Source organism: Calidris pugnax, unplaced genomic scaffold (assembly GCF_001431845.1).
Source record: "Calidris pugnax isolate Ruff unplaced genomic scaffold, ASM143184v1 scaffold41, whole genome shotgun sequence".
Lineage (NCBI taxonomy): Eukaryota > Metazoa > Chordata > Aves > Charadriiformes > Scolopacidae > Calidris > Calidris pugnax.
This window is the reverse complement of record NW_015094509.1, coordinates 7,812,665-7,829,168: the sequence shown is the minus strand read 5'-3', so window position 1 is coordinate 7,829,168 and position 16,504 is coordinate 7,812,665. Positions and strand designations below refer to the sequence as shown.

The 16,504-nt window shown below is 41.5% G+C and overlaps 2 protein-coding genes across 6 annotated transcripts in view; one reads left to right on the top strand and one right to left on the bottom strand.

Annotated features, from left to right (window-relative positions):
- Positions 1-1,219: 1,219 nt before the first annotated feature.
- Positions 1,220-13,091, bottom strand: LOC106902024 (RING finger protein 151-like). 3 transcript variants are annotated; one of them, XM_014965185.1, is made up of 9 exons: positions 13,050-13,090; positions 11,108-11,153; positions 8,495-8,610; positions 7,322-7,628; positions 5,997-6,136; positions 3,980-4,142; positions 3,209-3,329; positions 2,444-2,686; positions 1,220-1,568 (listed from the first exon to the last, which is right to left on the bottom strand). In XM_014965185.1, exons 4-8 carry the CDS (start codon positions 7,525-7,527, stop codon positions 2,450-2,452), a joined length of 867 nt encoding a protein of 288 aa, XP_014820671.1. In that variant the 5' UTR covers positions 7,528-7,628; positions 8,495-8,610; positions 11,108-11,153; positions 13,050-13,090; the 3' UTR covers positions 1,220-1,568; positions 2,444-2,449. The 3 variants fall into 3 exon arrangements, with proteins under 3 accessions (XP_014820671.1, XP_014820670.1, XP_014820672.1); XM_014965184.1 differs by having other exon boundaries at positions 7,322-7,549; positions 13,050-13,089; XM_014965186.1 differs by having other exon boundaries at positions 1,220-2,686; positions 7,322-7,547; positions 13,050-13,091.
- Positions 13,092-13,301: 210 nt separating this feature from the next.
- Positions 13,302-16,504, top strand: part of RAD54B (RAD54 homolog B (S. cerevisiae)) — a 67,035-nt gene continuing 63,832 nt past the window's right edge. Inside the window, exons 1-2 of one of the 3 annotated variants that reach the window (XM_014965644.1) lie at positions 13,302-13,417; positions 16,239-16,392. In XM_014965644.1, coding sequence (XP_014821130.1) covers positions 16,255-16,392 — 138 coding nt within the window. In that variant the 5' untranslated portion in view covers positions 13,302-13,417; positions 16,239-16,254. Of the gene's footprint in view, positions 13,423-16,238; positions 16,393-16,504 lie in introns of all 3 variants that reach the window. The other 2 variants (XM_014965643.1, XM_014965645.1) reach the window with 2 other exon arrangements.

Here is a 16,504-nt window from a genome sequence, read left to right as displayed (position 1 = left end):
TCAAAATTAGTGTGAATGCTGAAATAATAGTCATAGAGACCACAGACACCACCAGCTTGCTCGTTTAGAGCACAAGAGAATAAAAGCATTCTTACTTTCTACCTACAGCTTTAATACACACACCCATGTGAGGTCCCCACTGAATGGTTAGTGTGAGTGAAGGTCTTTCCAAAGGACAGCTACTGGTTTAGTTTCCACCTGTGACACAGGGCTGCTGGAGGGATGTGCTGTGTCACGAGGTGGTGACCCTGCTACAGCGACCGAAATACTGTCAACAACTGCAATTTAATGGAGAATAGAAGGACTGAAAGCAAGTAATTATCTGGACATCACTCTTCCTATGAATGTTTTCTTTCCGAAAAACAAAACCAAAGAAACTTCTTAAAGAAGAGTTATTTCTGTCAGTTTTTAAACGCTCCAGACCTGACCACGTGCACATCTGCCCCAGAGCTGCTAAAGAAACAGCGAGTTGGAAGGATTTGTGAATGCCTGAAATGAAGAGAGCTCTGCTGGCAAGCCTTCGTCGGGGTGGATGTGCTCAAGAAGGTCGCTGCCTCTCTCTTTGGTTACGCTGTTAGCCAGAAAAGCCTTGCTCTGAGTGGCAGCAAGGCGTGCACAGAGATGTATTTGCTTTCTAAACTATAAAATTAGCTTATTCGGGTTGCACCTGCACACGTTTTCCTGAAAGTTCAAAACTGATTTAGCACGTTCAGTGAACGGGAGGCCAGGTTCTGCCTCCCTCACCTCGAGTACTGTGTCCAGTTTTGGGCCCCCTACCATAAAAAAGACATTGAGGTGCTGGAGCGGGTCCAGAGAAGGGCGACAAAGATGGTGAGGGGTCTGGAGAATAAGTCTTATGAGGAGAGGCTGAGGGAGCTGGGGTTATTCAGCCTGGAGAAGAGGAGGCTGAGGGGAGACCTTATTGCTCTCTACAACTCCCTGAAAGGAGGGTGTAGAGAGGTGGGGGTCGGTCTCTTCTCCCAAGTCACAGGTGACAGGACAAGAGGAAATGGCCTCAAGTTGCGCCAGGGGAGGTTCAGGCTGGATATTAGGAAAAATTTTTTCACTGAAAGGGTTCTCAGGCATTGGAATGGGCTGCCCAGGGAGGTGGTTGAGGCCCCATCCCTGGAGGAGTTCAAAAGACGGGTTGATGTAGTGCTGGGAGGTATGGTTTAGTGATGATGCTCCTTGTTTGTTGTGTGGGAGTCTATTTCTGTCAGTTAGGTTGACGGTTGGACAAGATGATCTTTAAGGTCCCTTCCAACCTAGAAGATTCTGTGATTCTGTACTCCACTGAAGAGCTGCGAGAGGACAGAATATGGCTTAATTCTAGCACTGAAAACAACACAAACAGGCTGTGCAGGAAGTTGAGAGAAAAATTGAAGTGCAGAGATTTCTCATGCAGTCCTTACACATAAATGCCCCCTCGATTCAGTATTTGTGAGTCTTAAAAAATCCTAGCTCTTACACAGCTGCAAACGTGAGTACTAATAAAGACGTCCGAAGTCCGAGTGACTGTGCAAATATTCATCAGTTGTGGATATATTAATGTTCAAGTAGCCTTAAACCTGCCAAAAGAAAAAGTAAGGATACTCAAGATATTTATATATGCTTTAAAGATACTGAGGACTGAATGGGCTGGTCTTAAGCTTACAGGACGCTGTAGAAATAGTGGATATTTTCACATATAAAAGCTTCAAATTTTTATATAAAATGCAGATCCCCTCCCACAAACTCCAAGTCACTCACACATCTATTTAAAAGGCTTTAGATGACTCTTATCTCGGGCTTTGGTATTAGTCTCTTAAGTGTGTATGAGCCTGGGCAATTAGAGAAGCTCTAAAGTACAAGCCAACCTCGCCTGAAGGTGTTACGCAGCAGAACAGCACACTGAAGTGCTTTCTTTCCACCTTTGAAATATACCTTGTACAGACTATACACAAACAAAATCTATCCATTTCTATTACTGGCTTACTAATCTTACCACTGACTTTTCTCAAAATTAAGTGATCATTACTGATCACATTTCTGATTACTGATGATCACATTTCCTTTCTTTTTCAAATATAAGCGAGAACTAGACCCACATGGACCATAATGGACCAGGAAGGAAACAACCTTTAAGTATCTTTGACTTTAAAAGGCTCTAGCTTTCAGGCTTGAAAAACTCCTGTAAATGAAGAGATAACAAATCAAGCCTCCTTCCCCCTTTTTATAAAAACAGTAGCTAAAAACGTATTTACCAATTACTGGTTTTAATGCCCAGTGTTCCCTAAGAGAAAGTTCTCCTGTTTGTTTTCATGCCCCAAGAGGAAATAAAGTAATCCAGATTTTCAGAAAAAAACCCCAGGTAAATCAGAAATGATCTACAGTTTACCAATCATTCACAAAAAGTAGAAAAGTTTGCCAGATGGTCACAGAAGAAAATGCTTTTTGAGCTTACTTCTGTTTAGATAACTGTAACTTCCCTAGGTTTTCGTTTCACACTCTCCAGTCGTGCCAGAGGGCGGAAGTTTGTTGCCTTCCTGCTTCCCTCGTTGGTGGTCAGCCGACAGTCCTTCTGCAGCCCCCTCAACAGCTCCATTAATTCCCTTTTTTCCAGCTCTGCCTGCTCCAGCTCTTGCCGGTGCTGTCTCTCTGCAGCCATCAGAGAGCGGATGTCTGACATCATTCGTGACATCTGACTCTGAAAGGCAAGTAACAAATTTACTGCAAGAAACAAACTCTTCTCTAATGATGGTGGTAAGGAGTTGACTTGGCCAGGTGTGTAGGGTGATGGATTCCAAAGAATAAGCAACACTGAAATAATGTTTTGACGGCAGAACAAATGTAAACTACTTGAGACACAATCCAGCATTCACCTACTGAGATGGTCTTGTTTCAAATATTCCAATATAGTTTTCCTAATGAGAAGGAGTGGACTTATCCAGCTGCTGCTTAAATTTTGTATTCCAAGACCCCAAACAAAATAAGGTTTTGGTTATGTTTAGATACATTCTTCAACATCAAATTCAGTGAAAATAAAAACGTAAGCTATAAAGCACATCCAATGCTTTGGGCTTTAAAAATCCTTATTCTGTGATACAATAAGAACGGGGTGAATGAAAAGGGAAGAAGGCTTTCCTTGTTACTTGATTAAGTGCAACTACTGGGAAGAGCAAAAAGCAAGACTGTCAGGAGAGGGAAAAAAATAAATTATCATATTTACCTTTAGTTCTTCGATTTCATTTTGCAGAATACTCTCTTTTTGGACCATATGCCTTCTCTGTGAATCTAACCTTGACTCCATCTCGTGTTTTGCCTCCTCCACTCTGCAGATCATTTCTGACCTAAAAAGTTTATTTCTCCTTGTTAGGTCTTGTAAGCATGGAAAAAAAAAGTATTTTCAAATTCCAGAGAACCTTCTTGCAGCCAAACAGCCCAATCCGATTCCCATTGTACTCTACAGGACATCTCTCCAGAGGCAGGACAGTACTATTTATTAATTTAAATAAAACTAGATGTTATTGGTCTGTCAGGACTTTAATCAAAATTGAAAATTAGGTCCTCAGAGTTTTAATCTATCCGTCTGTACCAGATAAAATAATAACAGATTTCTATCTTTCGGATTTATAAAAAAAAAAATAAACTAAAGATATAATGTGACTTTGGGTATACGTCAGGCCAATGGAAAAATGAAATTGCCAATTTCATTTCAGTTCCTGTTAGGTATTTTATCATTTTATATAGCCAGCTTGCGGTTCAACAGCAAGCAATGTTATTTTAGGATTTATGATAACTTGGACACAAAAGTAGCAAAAAATTCAAACCAGTAAGAATTTAAAGTCTATGCTGACACACAATAATACTCTGGCCCATTAGTATCAAGTAATTAACAGACTATTTAACACATACTGGAATCCAGTGCTAGTATTCGAAGTGCTTTATACAGTAATTTTAGGCCCAGACTAAGACAAAAATCAAAGAAAAAGCTTTGTACCGAAGTAGTTCCAGCTCGGTCCTGAGCTCTGCCACACAATTGTGCTGTGTGTCTTCTGCACTAAGGATGGTGTAACCACAGCCGTTGGGGCACTCCCGGCTCCGGTACTCACACACCGCCAGGTGACCTTCTAAGTTACGTCGCTCAATCTGAACCGTACAACCTGAAGAGGGAACAGTGAAGTAAAACCAGTCATTTACAGCTAAAGAAGCATTTGAATTCACAGAATCACAGAATCACAGAATCTTAGTGTTTGGAAGGGACCTCCGAGATCATCAAGTCCAACCACATTAAAAAAAACAAAAACAAAAAAACAAAAAAAAGACAAAAAACAACAAACCCAAAAACACCACCCACCAACTAAACCCCACACCCACAACCCCACACCCTTTTTTAAATTTTTTTAATTTTTTAATTAACTCCAAACAAAAACACTCAAGCAAACAAACTGCAATGTCTTGAGCTAACCAGCTGTCAATCTGTTAAAGCAATGAAAAAAGGTGATTTCTCTAGTATACAAAATAGTTCTAACAGTTATAACACACTAGTAATAAAACACTCTTAAAAAGTCTGATGAATATATTTATCCATTAAATGAAAACATGTATAAAAAGAAGGTATTTTCTGTGAAGATTCTGCCACTGCTCTGGCATTAAAGCACCTTCTGACTGCAATGACTGGAATTGAAGCAGAATGTATGTGTGTAAAAAACACCCATTATGTATCAAATTTAGAAAAAAAATCCAAGGAAACGTAGTAAAATTGTAGAGATGGAATGTAACCTTGTTTTCCTAAACATTGGTTGGTTCTGTGTATAACATACTAGGCCACATAAACAAGAACATTTATTTATGAATATTTAATATCTGATGCAAAAATAGAAACATTTCCACTGAAATTCTAGGACAAAAACTTTGCAAGTCTGTAGCGTAAAATGTGCAGAACAAAAAAAGAACACTACATAAATTATTGCTGCATTTAAGACTCTAAAAGTCTGAAGTTTGTAGTCTTTCCTTTTAATGTTTGAGTCACTGATGTAATATATACTGCGGCTCCTTCCAATTCATTTGAAGATAAAACAGATGTATGAAAACTGAAAGAGCAGAGCAATGGAACTTGTCAACAATGGCTTGGCAAGAAGGAGCACTTTTACCAGAAAGTTACAAAAGACAGCCCTCTAGAAGGGCTTTCCTAATAAATCTAATGATTTGTAATTGGAGATAGATACTCAGAATACACTCGGATGTTCTCTTGAGGAAGAGCTGAAGAGAGGTAAGAGCCCTCACACCCTGAGCACCAGACATCAGAGAGAAGGGGTAAGAACTCTACAAACCCTGCTCTTTCCATAGAAAGTAAAACAGGAGAATCTGAAGCATCTGGAGGAGTCACTTACTGCTGAGAGAAATTATAGCTTCCAGGGGAGCAATTCTAGCACCTTCATCTTGTTACAATTAATTACGATGCCAGACTTGACTTTGCCCTCAGCATCGTTAATTAGGAATTAACTTTGTCTGCGAACACACGACATTTTGAATAAAACCGACTGAGAAATTTTAACAGGATGTTTCTTTTTAGCCGTATGCTTCTTCCTCAGGAGGTCTAGGTTTCTTTTAAATAAAGACCTTAACATAAACACACAAACTCTAATTTAGCTTAAAACAATTCTCATTTTCAAGATGCATTTTGTTAACACCACAAGACAGAGTGAGCATGTGCACCAGGGAGCCAGACTTTTTGCTGTGACCCATAAGCACTCTGTAGGTGCTCTTGCATTGATTTAAATATCAAAATGAGCAGCCAAAATTGAAAGACAAACTCATAACTTGACAGAAAGCAAAACAAACACACTACTGTATTTTCATAAATTTGAAGTCCATCATTCTCATTCATTTTGATTAGCTCCTGCATGAGGAATTGTAGCTAATCCTTGTGATTGTCATAAATCAGTACCAAATTTTGGATGACAAATACACGTTTCCTGAATATAAAGGATTTGACTTCTTTTAACGTTACTCACCGGCGTTGGAGCAAGGTATCTGACTGTATTCACACTCCCTTTCGTGCCTGTCTATAGACTCCAGAGAACAAACCATTTCACAGCCATACTCTCTGTTTTTGCAATGGAGCTGAAGACGGTTTAAATCATTTTTCATGTATCTACGTGCAACAAAAAATAATTTGTCCTTAAATCTGGGAACATTAATGAAAAATGTGTCTTTTCAGCTTTTGGGCACAAAAAAGTACGACTCTAATCTCCATTAGGAAAAATTGTGAATAACGACTATAATTTTTATTTTTTCTTTTTATTTTATTTTTTTTCAGAATTCAAGTGACCATACTGGAAAAGAACAGGTTTAAAGGAAACAATGTTAACGGGAAATCCAGTCTCCAAAATTAAATGTGCAAATGAAATCTATATTTTCTGAATAAATTTTTAACCCTGACCTTTCACTAGCTCAGCAGATATTACCAAAACCAAACACTAGGGCTACTCATTCATCATTTAAGTTTTGTATTTGTAAACATGACAACCAAACTGACTACAGTGAGTATAGACAACACAGCCCATAAATTAAACTCTAGGGTTCTGTCTACACCATACTCCAACTTTCCAGACAGTAAAATCTCATTAGTGACAAAAATAGTGAGAGTACTAATGGAGTTAATTTAACACCTGGGGCTGAAGGTTTTAAACACAAAGATAACTGTTAATCTGAGCAAGATTAGACAACGCAGGGGTTAAACAGCAAGCGGTGTCTGCTGCTGGAACTCTGTGTGCTGGCAAGGAATTAAGGAAAACACTTGTGAAAACAGCCTGCTTTACATGACAAGGGGGCTCAAGGCAGATATTCTTGTGGCTAAAGACCTTTCTAAAACAAGGATTTGAAGGTGAGAAGTTTAGCTCATACTGACCAGAATTATTCATTACAAATCCCACTACAGTATCTAGATAAGACTGAACAGAAAAACAAAATATACTCTGTGTTTAGTGATTGTTGTTGTCAAAAGTTGCTTTCCCTGCTTTTTCCAAAAAAGTATTGGAAAGCTTCAGTGCTGTAGAAGACATTCAGCATAATATCCAGACAGAGATCTAGAATCAGTGTTCAAGATATAAAAAGGTGGAGAACAAACTAAAGGTTCTTTCCACTTTGGAATATTAATACCTTGTAAGTTAGTTATAATAATTAGAAAATGCTATTGCTTTCATGCAAGTGGTCAGTTTCTGCCATAGGCATATTGGATAAAGACAATTTGAGTGACAGTAAGTGACAAGAGATGAAGCTATGCCAGCAAAGTTGAGAAATTCACGTCATTTCAACATGCAGCAAGATTACTGTGTACCTGTAGAGAGGTCGTAGCAAAGATACATCAATCATTTGTCTGTCTTCAGGGCAGTTGCTGTGATGAACAAGCCACCCGTGTATACAAGCAGTACAGAAGGCGTGTTCACAAGGAGCCTGTAACGGATCTTCCAACACATCGCGGCAGATGGAGCACAACAGCCCTTCGTTAACGTAGCCAACGAAGCGCTCGATGTCGTAACCCATCCTCTCCACACACTTTCAACCTCTTAAAACAACACAGAGAAATAGAGCAGCTTTGTACTGAATCTGTATGGCTCAGTCCCCCAAAAGGCCTGGAAGCAATTCTAGAAATAAAGAGAACTTAACGTGAATAAGGAACTTCACAGGTGAGAATGCAAACGCTTGCATACTTTGGAGACTTTAAGATTTAAGTGAAAATGTGGGGATCATACATCTGGATGTCAGAATCCCAATTTTATATCAAGATTCTCTGAATTCTGAAAGCAAAGACTTTAGTAGATAGTTGAGCTGTGCTTGTTCTGAACTCTGTTACTGAACATAGTTCTAGCTGCCGCTGTGAAATATATAGTTTCTATTTACTTGAATTCTACCAGAAGCAGAAACATTGTAACAAGTTCAAAGGCAAATGTTTGCTTTCTGTTTTAATGCCTTTTATGTAATGCCAAACAAACTGACAAACCAGTGTCTTTACATATGCTATCTGTGCTACTTTCAGCCAGCAGATTTTGTATTTGTGAATTCCACGTCACTTAACGTGTTGCTTTCACGCTGAAAACAAAGACAAAGATTCTCTACTCCTTGTAGACTTCCTTTCCAGGGGGAACAGCATGAAATCTCCACATGCCTAGAGAAATACTTCATATTTGGGAAGATCAAGAAGCCAAAACTGCAGCAAAGCCTGAAATCCTGAGGAGCTACTGTCTTCTCTTACATGGTCTATTTTATAGAACCGAGTAGACTTTAAATGGATTGGGAAGCTTTGTGCAGAACCAAGAGGCAACCTGCCTTCATCAAAAGCCTAGTAGAATTTGGTAAGACTCCCCAGAACTCACTTAAAATAATATGTTTTAGGCTTCACATTCCTCCTTACCACACAAAATTACTTTTGCAACCCCACTGAGAATTGTGAGAGATGTTTTCAGCAGTGATGAGGTTTTTTTAAATAGAACAGAAAAGGAAGATATCCTACCTTTTTAGATTTTTCTACATATATACGTAGTTTGTCCAAATACTTCAGGAATTTTTCTGGTCAGTAAGGCATGTAATACTTCCTTCCTTCAGTTTCTCTTCACTGCTTTATAATGCCTATGAGAAAAATTAGAAAGAAAAAGGCTCAGTAGTGTTTCCTAAGTCACTGAGTTCTATGTCTAACCAGCAGCTGCTGACTAGATGCTGTCCTAACAGCCCATTAAAATAAAGCTTCCCAAAGCAAGCCACTGGAAAACCTACAACTCAATACAAGAGATCTGACTAGATTAAGGAGAGGGAAAAAAAAAATACACCAGTCTCTCTTTCAACTATTACTGATGGAGGTACTTATCCCAAAACTGAACACCTTGCTGCCATTTCAATTTGAAGCCTTACAGTTTTGTTTGTAAGATTGAAGACAACAGAATTCATTATTACTGAAAAGTAGCCGCTTAAATCTGATAAAATTACATTCCTTAAAAAGATGAGTTTCTTGTCTAATTTGTTTTTATCCAAACATGATATACAGTTCATTTTTAAAACAAAACCATCACAGTCAAGCTCATTGTATTGACAAGTAACATTGCTCTGATGTGTAACAGAACTAAGGCTGCTCATTAGAAAAAAAAAACAAAAAAACAAAGAAAAAAGATGTCATCACTCAAATCCTTTAAGGTAATACCTAGCAATTGCAATACAACATTCCAGGAGAATCTCAATCTGAATTAGAACTGTTTAAGAACAATAAGGATCTCTAAGGACTAATATCAAATTTTGCTCTAAAGGGAAAAAAGAACTTTGCAATTCCTCTCCATGAATACAATATAAACCTGCAATTTAGAAGATCTTATATATCCAAGTATCAAAGCATATCTTCACTGCTTATAAAAGGTGCTTGTGTTAGAAGGGTATTTGCTAAGATTAAAGTTAATAAAACCTGTACTGAAGATACACATAACACAAGCAAGCACACATATCACCCAAATATAACACACAGCATCTGCTGCACCATTTCCATATTTCACCAGCACGTTTATCACACAGCCAACACCGTGGGCTGCAGACAGGCTTGAGGAGCATTAGATTAGCTGGGACACCTACCAGCCAGGTGACCTAGTGACAGCGTTGCCACAGCAGCTGGGAGTGGAATCTGCATAGACTCCTGACAAGCTCCCAGGTGGGTTTCACAGACCGCATTTACCTCTGTGCTTCCGTGGCTACATTGCCATCAACAACAGAGGGGAACTACAATTACACGTATCTGGGATGTGCTATTGCTTCGGCCACAGCATGGCCAGTCTATGTCTTAGAAGAGTCTGCCCAAGAAAATACCGTATTATGAAGATGACAAACAATTCTTTTTACACTTGTTCCTGCGTACACTTTGACAGGTCTCCTGCAGAGACAGGAAATTCAGGACTTTGCTAGTTCAGCGTTAACAAAATAAGCATTATGTTTGCACAAAGCTGGGACTGTAAGGACAGCAAGAACCATGATGGAAAGTTTAAAAAGTGGTGAACAATGCTAATTATCAGCAGCAGAATATGAAGTCGAGTACTAGTTTCCAATACCGATGAAAGCATTAAAACATACAGTAGATTTATGCTGGACTGTTAAACAGCGTATAAATATTCTATAATTTGAATTAAAATTTTTATTTGGCTTGGTTGATCACAGGGGATTCAGCTTTAGAAAACTTTTCATAGAGATACAAGATACATCATGAAAACTCTGAGTATTTTTGCTGTCCTAAGGTTTCTGCGCTGCTGGAGCTGCAGATGCTGGAAGCTACATTTTGCACACACCTTGCTGATCCCTCAGCACTAAGAGTCTTCAAGACACAGTTTGACATATTTTAGCAAGTTTGAAGTTGTCCTGGTTTGACAGGACAGAAGTCTATCAGAATGCAGGAAAGTGTATTTTTATCAAGTGGGAAACAAAAACTTTATTTGTGCTTGACAGAAAAATGAAGCACAACAAATATGTACATGTATAAATGTGTGTGTGTATATATATATATATATATTTAAAGCCCCAACCAAAACCAGACTTCAAATGGAGCATGGATGGCAACTTGGAAGCAAAAAATACAATCAAGGGGGTTTCTGATGAGAACTTCAGTATGTTTTTAAGACTGATGTTGGAGAAGCATCATCCCATGCAGTGGCAGAATCCTTGTGGCTTTGAGTCTGAGACCTGCAACAACAGCTGTCACTGAATCCCAGACCTCTTCTGGCACAAATTTCCTGATCTGAAGAACCAAGGATGTTTTACCTTCTACCAACTTCAAGAGATGCACTTTAATCAACAGATAAGCAGAGGGAGATCATCAGATGAATGCTGCACACTCTAGCAGTACAGATCACTTTACTGCCACCACTAAATGACACCATTTTCAACTTCTGCTCTTCCCCAGAAATTTCTCTCTTCTTGACTTGGCTTCAAAACTGCTTCTTTTACTTCTATTACAATTCGCTGATTGTCACACTGTTTTTGTTTGCACCTGGAAACTACATTATTTATCACTGCCTCCTCAGACTCCGCTAACATTTCCAAATCTTGCCTTGCCTTTGGTTTCTCTGGTCCAGAATTTTGCCCATCACCTGGCCATTACCAGCAACAACATCCAGGAGGACATCTGGAACTTGTGGGTGCCAAATCTGGAAGGCAAAGAAACACAAACTATTAAATGCTATTTGCTTTCCATTGTTTCACATATATTTATTTCTCCCCATAGCTTTTGACAAGCAAAAATCTCCTCCAGATTTCACAGATATAAAGTAATTTTCAGTAGCTGTCGTCCCACGTTGTTTGCCAGGCAGACACACACCTAAAACCAGCCTTGAGCTGCAGCCTGCACTGCCTCCAAACAGAGGTTTTGTGGTGATATAATAGCAGGGAGAACACAGATGGGATGTAGTTCCCAACATAATTGCATAGCCTGCTAAATGTCTAGCAGTAATTGTAGCTATTCCACTGTAAAAATCAGGACACAGATCAGATTAGTAACTTGCATTTGTTCATCTATAGTAGTTTCTGATATTTATAAACTGTTTCTTTTCCACGTGACAAAACAAAGCATAACTGTTTGAAAGGCTGGAGCGAATCACAACAGAATTACAGATGTGCATCACTAATTTTCTGAAGTGCCGTGTGGCTGGAAGAACAAACAATCTATGCAGGGCCCAGCGATGAGATGACATTAAAATACAACATTGCTTCAGCTTCTGTTTTCACAAAGATAGACTGTACTTAAATCCTGATCTATAGAAGTGGGTTTTAGGGTATCTTATGCCACTCTGCCAGTCACTGTAAGCAACTTCAAGCCAGCACTAATGCCCAAAGAGGCAGACTCACCCCTTGAACTGTGACAGTACAAGCTGTTTTTACAGTCAGTTGATAGATCATACTGGGTAACTGACCTGTTTTAACCTGAACTGACAAAAAGCCCCCGAGTTTTAAATTTGACAGTTGTCCTAAGCCATTCTATCCACTAGTTAATGTCCTCCTAGCATCCCTCTACTTTCTTCCTTGAATCAGTTAGAATATTTAATTTGGCCCTTGCCTGAACTGGCTGAGACAACTAACCATACAGACAACTGCTCATTGATTTGCTAGCCCACACTTTCTTGTAGATGGCTCAGCAAAAGCTCCAGTCCATGTGGAAGTGGGGCAAGACAAGGGATGAGAAACCACAGCCAGGGCAGAAAGGAAAGAAAGACAGCAGTGGTGTATGTGGTTAAGGCTTCAATAGAGCTACTGCCTCAGCTCAGCTCCCCACACTGGTACATCGTGGAGTCTCATGAACATTCGTGTAGGAGAAAGGGAACAGAAGAGGATAACAATGAATGGACAGCAATACCAGCTTTCACTGATGTAAAAAACTGAATCAAAGATTTTTTAATAACCAGTATGAGATAAAAAAGTAATTTAAGGCCTGTGACTCTACCAGGAACTACCTGAGAAACTAGAACTACTTAGAACATTTTTACATAACACTTCCATTGGCTGTCCCGCTGCAAAACCTACTTGAAACAGAGCGATACAATATATGGACCTCACAGGCCAGCTTTTAGGCTCAAAGCCTAAAGGGCTGGACGCTGCTGCACAGAAGCAAGATCGAGGACATAAGAGCTCTCCTCAGAGGCTCTGGTGCAGAGGGGAGGTCTTTTCACTGGTAGGAGGAAGGCCTCTGGGTCATGTCCGGGTGGGCTCTTCATGAATGGTCAATGATCTTGGTCATGAAGAACAAAACTGGCCTGGAAACACCTTCCACATCAACGTAACGCCGAGCAACGGCACCCAAGCGGCCTTAAACAACTACCACACACTGACCTGCACCTCGACACCCACTAGGCCACAGCCGGCCGGGCCACCACCAGCCGGACCCTGAAGGTGCCAGGGCCGGGCCTGCCGACCGCCAACGACCCCTGACAAACGCTCAGGTCCCCGCCTCCCGCCTCACGGCCTCGCTCCGTACAGCCATCAGCTTCGGCCCCGCCGTCCCTCCCCGGCAGCCCGCCCCGGCCCTCAGGGAGCCCGCACACCCCGCTCACCCCAACCACCGCCGCCGCCTCGCCCCGCCGCCGCCGCCCGCTGTCGCGAAATCGAGGTTACTTTTGCGGCCGCTCTCGCTTGACGGCCGCGAGGCACACGGGCAGGGCCGCGCCACCATGCTGTGTGTGGCGCGACGGCCTTTGCGCATGCGCAGTGCGGCGCGTCCCAGGCGGAAGGGATGCAGTATGCGCAGTTGAGGGAGACAACACCCCCCCAAACCTCTCCGCGCGGCTGCGGCGCGTGCGCGCTGGGCCGGGGGGGGCGCGCTGCGCAAGGCGCATGCGCGAGGCTGCCAGCGGGCTGACGGGAGCCGGCGGCGGGACAATTGAGTGCCCGGGCGGCCGCCGCGCTGAGGTACGGCCGGGAGGTGAGGTACGGGGCCGGGGAGGGGGCTGAGATACCGGGCTGAGGGACGGGGCCGAGGGGGGCGCTGAGGGGAGCTGATGTACCGGGCCGAGGAGGCTGAGGTGCAGGGCTGAGGGGGCCGAGGTACCGGGCCGGGGGGTCCCGAGGGGGGCGGAAGCACGGGGCCGAGGGGGGCGCCGAGGCACGGGGACGATGTACCGCCCCGGGGGGTGCCCGAGGGGGCCCGAGGTACCGGTCTGAGGGGCCCGAGATACTGGGCTGAGGGGAGCCCGAGGAGGGCCCGAGGGGGGGCCGAGGTGCCGGGCCGAGGGGGGCCCGAAGGGGGCCGAGGTGCCGGCCCGAGGCTGGCCGAGGTACTGGCCCGGGGGGGCTGAGGGTCGCCGTGCGGAAGGGCCGCTGGCCTCTCCTGGCGGGGAGCCGGCTGGGCACCCCCAGTCCCTCTGGAATCCCCTCCTTCCACCGCCCCGCGGCTGCTCCCGGGCAGCTGAGGCGAGGTGGGCAGGAGCCGGGGTAAATAGCAGTTTGTGTAGCGTTGCTCTCAGGGGCTGCTCCGAATCCTTGCAGTTATTACTCGTCTGAGGTGGTTTTTCACTGATACCGATATCCAAGGCGATGGCAGTCGCTGTCAGCAGTTTAACTGAGTGCGAGTTAATCCGGTGTTGCGTCTTAAATCTCTGAGTCGCCTACAAATAATTTAGACCAGGAATGTCTCTTCAAGCGTTTGGGAGGGCAGCCTGTTAAATTTGTGCAGAGATAGCTAATGTGGCCGCCTTTAACAGAACTCCAAGCATACTATGCTGGGTGGCATGTCTAAAATGTTGAAATAGTCTTTGTATGCGGCTTTTGTTTTAATGCAGTTGTTAAGGTATCTTTAAGGAGAAAAATTCAATGCGTACAAAAGCAGATGCGTTCATGAGGCGTTTTAGGATGTGGTTTCATGGTACGCTCACTTTGGTCAAGCTAATCAAAGGCAGGAGCAGTGCTTTTCTTGTTACCTCCAGCTGTTTCCCTGCAACTGTAATTAACGGTATTGCAAGTACAGGGTGATCAACGTATTGGTGCCTGTCTCAGAGGAAAGGGCACATTTGCTTGTCAATTCATTTAGTTGTAAGGTGGAACTATTCCTTCCCCTTGCTACACCTATGCTGATCCCATCTAAATGATCTAGCAGTTGTTGCATACCCATAATCTCCTTTTTTCTGTGTAGTACTGTAAAGACACAAAGCATAAGCCTTTTTTTTATTTTATATTTTTATTATATTTTATAAAAAGTTACATTTTGAAGACAGAGAGATATGTATTGCTGGAAGCAATATTACATTTAAAAACCACAGCCCCCAATGATTTTTGTAGTTGCAAGTAGGTAACACTGGTAATAGTCTTATGCATTCTTAAATTTGATGGAAATGAAGTTAAGCTTTCACAGTGATTTACCAGTTGTTTACACTGCAGATACTCCTGTTACAATAACTACATAGGGTTAACTAAACTTCATATGCTAACGCCGTTGTTGAGTGGGCTTAAGGTGTGAATGGCTGTTGACACAGCCAGAGACTTCCTTCTTTGTTAATAATAGCCATCATGGAATCGACAACAGTTCAGGCCACTTTGCCATTAAGGTTTATGTTAGTAACAGCATCATATATCTGCTAATTGTTCAGATATGAAGGAGATAAGAGTACCCATGTTAGTGTCTGCATGCTTGTAACGGAGTACTGTCAAAATGCTTACTACTGCACAGATTTTGGAAGGAAAGGTTGTCGTGCCCTAGTAAGCCACTGGAGTGCAGAGCAGTGTCAAAAAAGTAGAGAAACACTGGCTGTTGGAACAGGATCCAGACAAGCTTTGGAGGTGGTAGAGAGTTTGTGTGGTTTGTGTCTGCAATCTGTATTATGGTTTATTTTTACCTAATAGTTGGGGGGGAATCAATTAAAATAAATGGTCTGTGTATGAATGGAGAATTAAACCAAAGTGTCTTTCATAAATTGCTGTACCATGCTTGTCTTCATCATTCCAGCTCCTGGGTTATTCTACTGGAATTTTGTTTTCTTGTTTTGTTTCTACTACTTTGAAGTATTAAGATTATAACCTGTTATCTTAGCGATTACAAGTATGCTTTGTCATATTAACTTTGATGTATGTTTGGTTTTGTCCTGAGGTTGTTCAGGGGAACAATGGTCTTATATTTTGAGGGAAAACCTGTAATACGTTCCTTCCACTGTTCAAGTAGACATAACATGGAGTGATAACCTCCACTGTAATTTTGACATAATTTTCTGCTGACTTCTAATCTTATTGTAGGGAATCTGAATGACCAATATAATTGACTGTTTAATGCAAAATACTACTGACAGATATGAAATATACCTTCCAACATTTGTTGTTCGCTGTGCAGTAATAATGAGCTTTTCAAAATTATGTTTTAAGTTATTAGAATAGTTAGTTCTGTTTCAAATTGTCTTTCTTTTTATACTGGTGTAAGTTTGTTGAGTAGCCCTATGTTGTGCATTTCCAGGGTATTTCTTGCCATTGAGATCTGCATTATTGGATTTTCAAATGGAAAAAGAAGAGTTCAACTGCAAAATTTGCTATAGTCAATCTTTTGTAGCACTTAAACAATGCATTGCAACAATACTACTTTTTCTTAAATTGTATTATGCTTGTGAACTAAGATTATTCTTTGAAAATCTTTTATGCTATCTTTTATTTTATTTTCAAGTAGTGCTTATATTGTTATCTACTGATATATATTATATTTAAAGGCTATTCTGACTACAGTTGTCTTTATCTGCTTCCTTCCTTCCTTCCTCTCCACCCTCCAGAGCAGTATAACTAAATATGAGACGATCAGCTGCTCCAAGTCAAGTGCTAGGAAATGTAGCCAAAAAGCCAAGGTTTATACCACCAGGAAAAAGTATCACAGTTTGTCTCAAGAATGAAACTAAGGACGTGGACCAAGCAATGAAATTAAAGAAGGTAAACTGAACAATGCACTATAAAGTATATTTGTTTGTACAGTATTGTTACTAAAAGAAAGATAGCATCTGAGCTCACCACAAACAATCTCTGCTTAAATAATCAGTCTGTC